At 37.4% G+C, this 10451-nt stretch overlaps 1 protein-coding gene across 1 annotated transcript in view; it reads left to right on the plus strand.

Annotated features, from left to right (window-relative positions):
• Nucleotides 1-8258, plus strand: part of Anxa5 (annexin A5) — a 29264-nt gene extending 21006 nt beyond the window's left edge. Inside the window, exons 8-12 of the mRNA XM_010611031.2 lie at nt 3468-3561; nt 4367-4462; nt 6031-6089; nt 6291-6413; nt 7722-8258. Coding sequence (XP_010609333.1) covers nt 3468-3561; nt 4367-4462; nt 6031-6089; nt 6291-6413; nt 7722-7784 — 435 coding nt within the window. The 3' untranslated portion in view covers nt 7785-8258. The remainder of the gene's footprint in view (nt 1-3467; nt 3562-4366; nt 4463-6030; nt 6090-6290; nt 6414-7721) is intronic.
• Nucleotides 8259-10451: the final 2193 nt, after the last annotated feature.

The following is a 10451-nucleotide window of genomic DNA, read 5'->3' on the forward strand; positions in this document are numbered from 1 at the left end:
GGTTTGCAAGACTCTCTCAAGCTGTCTTGCTTGCTTCCGCCCTGGCCTCCCTTGTTTGTGCTCTCTCCGTCTCTTGCTCTTTCTGCCCCTTCAGAGGTCATCCCTGAGCCGAGCTACTTAAAAGTAGCTCCACCTGAGCCTCCAGGTCTGGTTCAGGCGGTCCTTAAGGGGAAAGTGGCAGCGTGCAGGCTTCCTGTCACCACACCAGCCACCCCACAGTGTCTGCCTTCCCAGGGCACTGAGTGGCCAGCTCCGTTGCATCCTCAGCTCCGATCATGTAGTTGGCACTCAGTAAATAACCAATGAATGAATGAGTGCTTAACTCTAAAGTAGGGGTGGGGTGTAGCTTCTCTTCTGTAGATAAGGAAACAAGCACAGGGCTCTTACCAAATAACAGTGGAGCTGGAATTCCCAGCCATGCCTGTCTGACTCCAAAGCCCTTTCACTAAACAGCTGTCTCCGTGCTCTTGAGTATGTACTCCCTTCCTCTTGAGTCCTCTGTCACATCAAGGGCTGATTAAATACAGCATGGAAGCCCAGAGCCAGTCTAAGTCCACCGTCTGGTGGAGAAAGGGTGAGGGCAGCCCCCAAGGTCGTATCCCATCTGTCAGGGGTTTTGCTCCGCACTGAGATGACCTTGCTGCTTTCCAGGTGTTACTTCTTGTGGGCTTTGGTAGGAGGCAGTGCTGATTATCTCATTCCTCTCTCAGGAGAGGAGTTCGGGAAGCTTTTACGGAGTAGCTCTTGCAGCCTCCGCTGTGGCCAGAGAGTGAGCAGCAGGCAGATTTCCCAGCAGTTAGTGATGTAATGAGAGCGGTGAGGACCCAGAAGGAAGGCAGCACATTATTTCCACTGATTTCTTTCCTCAAAGTGTTCACTGCAAAACACTTCTCAACCTTCCTGGGCCTGTGAGTCACCAAGGGATCTTGTTGAACTTCCAGTTCCTATTCCACAGGTCTGGGTGGACCTAGGAGTCTGAGTTTCTGGCTTGTTCTCAGGGAGGCTCCAAGGCTTCTCATCCAAGGCACTTTTGAGTCCCTAGGCTATCTATCGTTTCTTGTCATGCAGCAGATACGACCATTCAGAGCCCTGAAAGTGAGATGCTGGGAGAACTGCCTTAGGGGGCTGCTTTAAAATATACTTTCAACCAAAGCTTTTCTTCCTTTCCAGTGACAAGAGATGATAGAGCAAGCTACGCTGTTTATGTTATTGGTGCCTTCAGATATGTTACTATTAATTCAACCTGTTGGAAACAGTTATTCTTTCAGCTTTGTAAAAACAAACACATCTGTTTATGCCTTATAGCAAGGGCAGCTGGATTCTCATCACTAATGAGAATTTAAGATTTCTTAATTGAGGGTAAGCTGAAATAAGCTTTGAATTTTTCTCTACTAATACCTGGCACCAGAAAGATTCCTGTTATTTCAGGGATCTGATAAACTGCAGTGAGTGATTCAGTCAGGAACTGGACATTTTGTAGATAATCCACTTTACTTTTAAATACTTAATGTGTCAAACTGATACTGTCTTTTTAAAATGTGTTAAACTGACTTAATATTTTTAAAGTATTGAAATGAATTTGTCTTTCCTCTGCCAAATCTTTGTTCTGTGTTTTCTCTGGAGGGAAAGTTGAGCTGAGAAAGAGCCGAGGAAAGGAGATAGAAATCATTGTTTATTGAGCACCTATCTGACACTGCTCGAATTGTTACCTAGGTTATTTCGATTAATCTACATTAATGACCCAGTAGAACCATACTTCCTGCTCTGTGATGAACATTGATGCTTAGGAAGTGATTAAGTGGCTCATCTGAGATCTCACAGATAAGAGCCTGAAATAGATCTTTCTTGACTCCTGAGCCTCTGTCTTTTGCCCTGAACCAGGTGTTGTCAAACTTTGCTCAGAATGAACTGTAAAGGGAAGGAGGCAGCCTGTGGAGATGCAAAGGTCCCTACCCACAGCAACTGTGTGGATACTGGACATTCTTATTTAGAAGAAAAATAATAGATTGAAATAAGAGAAAACCTTGAAGTATCATTGTTCCATTTGGACACACCATCACCATCACTATTATTGCTTATGATTTACTAACACTTTTAGAATAGATGTTAATCCCAGGTATAGTTCTTCCAAGAAAACTGAAGGAGTACTTTAAAAAACCAGCTTACATTTCACCAGTTACTCCCATGTAACAGGCTTACCTGCCCTACCTACTGCACTGTCTAGAAATATAGAGGAGTTACTAAGAAATGTGTGCATTAAGAACACCTGCACGATTGTGCAGGATGAGCCCCGCCTCTTCCAGTTGCCATCATCCTGAGGGTGTTGGTATAAATGGTAATTTTACTTATTTGTGTTTTTTCTCTGTAAGATTTCTCAAAGGATATGTGTTATTTTTCTGATAAAAAGAACTATTTCCAAGAAGGGTCTGTATAGTCGTAAAATTCAGATATACATGACTTTCATAGTAACAGTCTTTTCAGTTTTGAAGAGCATCATTGCATTACCAGAATTGACATTATTTTTATCCTTAAAGTAAATTGACTTCAAAGTTGAATGTAAAGATATATCTCACCTTTTTCTTTAATTCTCTGGATATGTAATAAAAATAGGCCTAGACCACCATAATCTGTATTCTTAAAAGTACTGTGATCAAACTTTAACCTCTAAAGCACATAATTATAACTTTCTGTTCTCGTGTGGGCTGCTGCCTCTAAATAGCAGCTGTAACATATGTCATTCACCGCGCTGGCTTTTAACAGGTGTACTTAACTTGAACAACTAAAGAGTAGTTCTGTATGATATCATAAATAGATTCTTGGGAATTTAATGATAATGCTTGTATGTAAGTTATTTTTAAAGCACTATAAATTATTTATCTTTTTTATGTCAGAAAGTAAATACAGGCACTCAAATCATTGGTGCCTGATATATAACAATTGCTGTGCTACACCAGCATCCTTTTAAAATTTTATTGTGCTCTTTGGAAATGTGAACACATCTTAGAGCTAGCCTTCACTTCAATTGTATAGAGAAAATATGGAACATTTTTTTGTCCTATGCTATCGGACAGCTAGAGAACAAGTAAAACAGAAAATACAGATAACTTACTTCCCACATAAATTATTTTCAGTCTGTAAGTGGATGTATCAACAGTGAGATAATCAGAACTTTCCTCCCAACCCATACTATCGTGCCTGGAAAATTGGAGGTTACAGTAGACATTTTGAGGAGATTTAATGTTGCGCTCTGGCTGTGCTTTCTTGCTTTGGCCCATTAATCTGTGGGCAAGCTGGCAAGTAGTTCCAATCTCAGTGGGAAACTCAGAGTAGGAAACTTTAGAAATGAAAAGTGTATGATGATGAATCAGAAGAATTTACTACTCACGGAATAAAGAACAAGGGTGATTAAGCACCTGGGAAGAAGATAGAAGAACAGTTTATTAATTGAGGTGGAAATTTTTTGGCAGGTTCTCTTTCAAGCTGGAGAACTTAAATGGGGGACAGATGAAGAAAAATTCATCACCATCTTTGGAACACGAAGTGTGTCTCATTTGAGAAGGGGTGAGTAAAAAAAAAAATCTGTGTGAGACAAATACTTCGGTAAATTTTGAAAACTAACTGGTATGACAAAACTCTTGTGACCTAGGAGACTCTTTAATGAATCAGGTTTTGTTATGTTTCCTTGTAGTGATGTGAAAAAATCTCGTCACACTCTTTGCTTAGTCCAAACTTTAGCCTAGGCTCTCTAGAATCATATTCTCAGGGCCAGAAACCACTGAGGATTGGCTCACTACTAATCTTTCCTCCTAGACATCAATACTAAGACCTTATCTCTGGATTGGTCTGATACTGAATTCAATGGCAAGTGACAGAAAAATCCTAATCGTGGGCTGTATTTTATCTGAATGTAGGGTTCCACGTTTGATTTGGTAGGGCCTGGGATGTTTGTTTTTTTAAACTTTATTATCTTTAGTATTTAGGTTTTTTCCTCTCATGCTCATTACCTCATCATCACAAATTGGTTGCTACAGATCCAAAGAGAGCCATTTCATAGGAAGAAGAAAAGGAAGGGCTAACTTAATCATATCTATCACTTTTTATGAAAAAAGAGAAAGATTACTCAGAATTTACTTTAGGTCTTCATGGGTGTAACTTTTGGGAAGTCATCTATAAACCATCTATAAATCTTCTATAAACCATTGCTTAGATCTTGTGCTGCCAGGGCTGCACCAGGCTCATCACAGGGGAAGAAAAGGCTCTGTCCTAAGAATGGTCATTAGGGTAATACCTGGTCAGAGTAAATATCTTCTTTATGGAAGTAGTGATCCTTATGTGATTAAGAAATCATTTTCACTCGTTCTTCTAGTGTTTGATAAGTACATGACTATATCAGGATTTCAAATTGAGGAAACCATTGACCGGGAGACCTCTGGTAATTTGGAGCAGCTACTCCTTGCTGTTGGTAGGTAATTTTCAATGTATATAATATTTGTGCTGATAAGAGATAAAAGTATTCAGCTGAGGCTAAATCTGAAGATAACCACATATTTCTTCATGGAAAAATGAACATGACATGCTATTGGGTGACATAAACGCCTAAGTTTCTAATTTGGAAATGTTTTGATGCTAGAAATACATGATTACCTAGTTAGTTCAAAATGGAAATACTAAGAATTATTAAAAAATCATTATTAAAAAATCATTAAAAAACTGCATTTATTACTATTTCTTTGTGAACCTGAAATGTTGTGGGGATTATCTTAGAGGCTTATAAATATTATTTCTGATAACCAGTGGGATTTTAGAATTCTCTTGAATGCCATCCTCACAGCTATGAGGCAAACTGAGAAATTGTCATATGGTTAGAAAAAATATCTAATGTATTGATGTAATGGAAGATGGGATGATAGTTATTTTCAGATTAAATAATTTGGAGTTTTATTCTAAGCAAATATTTAGATTAATCTGAGACAGTTGGAGAACTGAGTTTGTGTAGTTGACTAGTTTTATGTATTCTCCAAAGCCAGAGATAAACTAATTTGTAACTTCCCAGTGGTCCTGATTCTCATGTGGGTCTGCAGGGAGCATCTGTCTACAGTTTGTTCTCAGTATTAGGTGTTGAGCCAAAGTGTTTTTTTGTTTTGTTTAGTTTTTGAGAATAAGCTAAATATTTGCATCAGTCACCACTAAAGGTAGCTTTCTATTTGAATATGCCTTTAATAAGCTTTTATTAGAAAACTTTTAGTGTCTTTATAATTAGGATACACATGAAAATTATGAAGTTTCTTAAGCAGTGGAAAAGGGAGAGTTCAGAAACCTCACAATTCAAGGATAATTTTTGTGTATTAAGGAATTACCATATGAAGCTGAGCAGACTGAGGTGTTAGCACCATTTCTTGATATTAGTTATGTACGTGTTCAGAGAGGATAAACCCTTCTAATGTCAGAGTATTTCTCCTTAATTGGATAAATGTCATGCTATTACTGTGAATCATGGAATTTTAAAGAATATGGATAGGATATAGGAAGATGGTCCAAGATTTTTCAACAGTAGATAGAATAGTAATCTTATATTATTTGCTTGAATGTCTTGGAATAAAAGCTTCCAAGTAGTTTAATTCATTAGTGATGAAGGAGGTTGTGGCATAGTAAAAACCCAGACTGCCAAACTGCTATATCCACAAGTGCTCACAGAACAAAGGCATTGAAGAAGCTTGGATCCTTGTTTCACATGCTTTTTATGTAGAACCACAACTCCAAGGAAAACCAAAGTTAGTATCTATGAAACTACTTAGTGAGTGAGGAGATCAGATCAGTTTACAAATAAGCAGCTCTTAAAAATAATACTTTTTTTTTTAAATTATTTTAAGCTTTTAATGTTTGCAGGGGTAGAGTTCTGGGGCTTGAACTCAGGGCCACACAGATGCTAAGCAAGTGCTTAACCACTGAGTTTTACTTCCAGTCCTAGCCTATATTATTTCATTTTCCTATTAGAATAGCATCTGATCATTGTATTATTTATTTTCTTAGTGAAATCTATTCGGAGTATACCTGGCTACCTTGCAGAAACCCTGTACTATGCTATGAAGGTAAATGGATATCCTGAAGCTTCTAATTTATCTTTTTAGTTAGCTTTCTCTGTCTCTGATTATGGAATTTTTTTTTCCTCCTAAAATACATAACCCAGGTCTACTAAATGATTTGACTTTATTGACTTACCCCAGTTCAAGGGTGTTTGATCCTGTGTTTGACATTTTTAAACATTATTTCTTTCTTTTTCTGCTTTAAAGGGAGCTGGAACAGATGATCATACCCTCATCAGAGTCATGGTGTCCAGGAGTGAGACTGATCTGTTTAACATTAGGAAGGAGTTTAGGAAGAATTTTGCCACCTCTCTTTATTCCATGATTAAGGTAGTAGAACCTTTTTACCTTTTTGTAAATGATGTTTAAATGTCCAGAGCAGGGTAATACGTAGCATGCAAGACATGAATGGGGGAATCCAATTTCTGTGTTGACTTTAAATTTTAATCATATGACCAAAGCTAGGAGTTATAGGAGTGAGACTCAGCCTAGTGCTTTCTGAAGTAGGGATGCTGGCTCCCAGGGAGTGAGTATTGTAGTGGCTGAGCCTTGTGGTGATCTTAGAAGCATTATTTAGTGGTGACAGATGACTCAATGAGCCCAAGTCCTTGCCTATGATAATAATGTGTTCTTTTCTTTCTTTTATCAGTTCCAGGTATCTGTTCTGTCCTCCTTTATAGAGTATCAGTTTTTTCCTTTCTTTATTGCCTGTTATCACCTTGTCACTGGTGTTGGTTCATAGTTGCAGAGCCAACCAAGCTTGATTAAGGAGCCTAGGTATCGTTAGGTAGATTTAAGATCTAGGGACACGAGCATCACATCAAGGGGGCTGAAGTAGTGACTTCAGCCTGTGAGAGGGAGTGCAGTGTCTTTTAAGCCTGGGGTTGGGGCCAGAGCTTGGGCTGGGGAATGGAAGGAGGGTTGGAAAGAGGGAGTTGGCTAGCTTTCAACCTAGAACAGAAGTTAGATTGCTATGCGGCTTTAAGATAACAGGTATTATTATAGTTGTTCTTCTAAAAGTGAGGCACTCTGTGCCCTAGAATTAAATTTTCCGTAAAGTCTTTTGGCAGCACCCCCTCTGCACCCCTGGATACATGTTAGTGTGGGCCAAGTGCAGAAGATTTCAGTGAGCAAGGCATTCTAATTTAATGTGTATGGTTTGGCTAGGCTGAGGGGAACCAGAGAGTTTTCCCTTGTACTTATTGCTTGAAACATTAGTATTTTATCCACATTTGTGTGTGAGACAGAGACAAAGCATGCAATGCCCTTCCTTCTGCCTTTGAGACAAAGCCACAACCTCCGTGCGGCCTCAGTGTTGCCGCTCTTGAGCCAGAGATACAATACGTGATAGAAACATGGAATCCACTAGAAAGCTTGATTTCAATATAGTTGTGTTTCCCTGTTCTCTGTGTTCCTAGAGAGAATATGTGGTACTTAATTATCTTAGACAGAACTGTGCCTTTAACAAGTGAAATTAGAAGTTATTGGGTAAGAAACTCCTTGTTTAACATTCCTAATGTAAAAGTCACAGAGAAATTACCCACTTGGGAGAAAAAGTCATAGGAATGTTTCTTGGTGTTGTATTATTTCTCGTGGGTTCTGTGAGTCACGATGATTAAGAATATGTTTGGGTTGTAGGGTGACACATCCGGGGACTATAAGAAAGCCCTGCTGCTGCTCTGTGGAGGAGAGGATGACTGATGCCTTGCTGGGCAGAGATCCCTGCCCTGTGCTGGCCCCTGCCACTGCCGCCTTCCTTCAGCACATCCAGCTGCAGCTTTCTGTATGCCAGTGCCTGACACCTTGCCTTACTCTAGCACGCCGATGACCAAATGTGTAGAAGAAAATAGTGGTCTTCTTCTTGTTCTTCCTGTGAGACCTCCCTGTCTCTGACTGTTACAGTACTGATGTGTACTTACGTTATTAAGTCTCATGTCTGAGTCACTCTTATTTTCCTTTAAGAGGTCAGATCACTTTTAGCCTTTTTTTAAAGCTTCATTTGTATTAAATTTATAACCTTATTACCTTAACCGGAACCTTAGCCTCAAAATTGTGAACTCCTGGAAATGTTATTAATCAAGTCACTACTCAGCTAATCCAACAAAACTATGTTGATTGTATTCAAAAGATTAATGACAAATAAACATTTCCTTCCCCCTGAATTATGTGTACGTGTTTAGGAAGTTTGTGTATTTGACAATGATAACTTTTTTTTTTGTTTTTAAGCCAGTGAACTGGTAGTGGTGCTTGCTGAGAACTGAATTTACAGTTGGTCTTTTGAGCAACAGAAATGTAATATCACACACTGAATTTCCTGCCTAGCATGGAGGGAACGAGGGTTGCAGGGGTCTCTGAGGTACTTGCAGCATGTTTTCTTGGGCATTAGCTCTGGCGGTGCTTGTGGCACCTCTGCTTGGTAGAAGAGCTTATTTTAAAAACTAATGTAAAATTTCACAATCCTAACTTTTATCTTTTTAGTATAAATTCATTTTCCGTCTTTGCCATGTGGCACTTGATTTGAGACAATACAGTTTTTTTATTTATATATTTATTTATTTTTAGAAAGGACCAATTTTTTGTGTGTCTCTTAATAGTTACCATTTCAGTTTTCTATTTTCAAACCACCTCTTCAGGCAGCTTGAAATTTTTCCTACTTGCACTTACAGTCTTGTACAACAAAATGATTGCCATCAAAAAATATTTGTGTTAAATTAGATACTTTTACTTGAAGACTTTTAAATAGTTTTTTCACAACCTTCGTTGCTCCTAGAATATCCAGAGGACCCATAAAAATTGTGTGAATGTACATATGGTATTGGATTTTTCTTATCCCATAAACTCCATAGGCAATTTTGATGCAGAACCAAGTTCAATTAGCTGATATTTTTTTCTATAAAAATATAACTATTAAATAACATGCACAAATATCAACTAGTCATTTATTAAACAGATATGATTTAGAACAAGATTTAATGTAATACAAATCCTTAGGTACAATTTAGTATCTTGTTCATGATATTTGTTTTTTTTGTGTTTTTTTTTTTTTTTCATTTCTAAATTTGGTTTGTTTGATTTTCTTCACTGAATAAGTGAAGTATTCGAGTAGCCCTTCCTGGAACAAATCTGCCAGGAAAGAATCAATTGCAATGATCAGTTAAACACAGTAAAAGCAACATGATTTACTCATTAAATTCTTATATAACTTAGAAGCAAAGTTGTAAGAATTTTTTATATTAGCATTGTTTCCTGCTGCTGGAATTGACAACTAAAGTAAAAAAATTTTTTTAAATATTTAAAAATATCCAGACTTTCTTACATTTTGTTTTAATATTTAGTGACATTCAAACAAGGCTTTAATGGCACTCCATTGAGATCAAAAGAAGAAACCTTTCATACTAAGGTGAAATAAGACATTTCATTTTGTACAAACATTTCATAGCTATCTAATATTGCTCACTTAAATAAGAAAATTTAGTCCTAGTCATTGTGAGACTTCAAGTAACTGCCTAATTCTACGTTAGTAACTGATCTGAATTAGTATAGATCCATGAATTTGTAATAGTACTGTTATTATTAAGTTTGAATTGAATTTCCATATAATCTGTATCTATGATCTTTGGTGGTAAGACATGCCATGTTTGAATACATAAGGCACTGAAGAGTCAATAGTCCAGAGAAAAGGCATATATTCCACCCTTAAATGACATTCTTAAGCTTGTACCACTTGCCATTTTTATAATAGTCAAAAATTTTATATAAGAAATGAGATGTAATTTTGAAAGTCACTTTAGCTATCATTTTATAGTTAAAATATCCCTAACCTTATATTCCATGCAAACTCTGAGTCACTATAGCAAAATTGCTTTGACTAAATATTTTCTCAAAGGAAAAAGAAGAGAGAGAAGTTAAAGAACATACTAGACTAGGAAGTATAGTACCACCATTATCTGTTAGGAAAATTTTTTCCTCATTGAGTTTATTGGTACATTTTAGGTATACAGTACAGTTACATTCATTATTGGGATCTTGTACGTTTACATGACAGGTCTTGGTTCTCATTTTTCCCCTTGTCCCTGCCCTCTCTTCACCCTCTCCTCCCCTCCCCATTTAGAAACATTTTATTAGGAAATTTTAACTGGGCAACAATGTATGAAGGCACCCCTTCACCCCTCCCTATTTACAAAGACTTTGCTTCCATTTTTTCCTTTAAAACTATGTGTGAAGGTACAAATAATGTGCCAGTAAACTCAATTAGGGGGAAAAAGTATTTTTCTTAGATTAATGCAGTGGGGTAGGCAAATTCACCATAAAGTGATAGGAGCTATATTTGTTCTAATGCATCTAAAATTGCATTTCCAGATGCTTGAT

The sequence above is a fragment of the Fukomys damarensis genome, unplaced genomic scaffold, assembly GCF_012274545.1.
Source record: "Fukomys damarensis isolate Sample0158 unplaced genomic scaffold, DMR_v1.0_HiC HiC_scaffold_38, whole genome shotgun sequence".
Classification (NCBI taxonomy): Eukaryota; Metazoa; Chordata; class Mammalia; order Rodentia; family Bathyergidae; genus Fukomys; species Fukomys damarensis.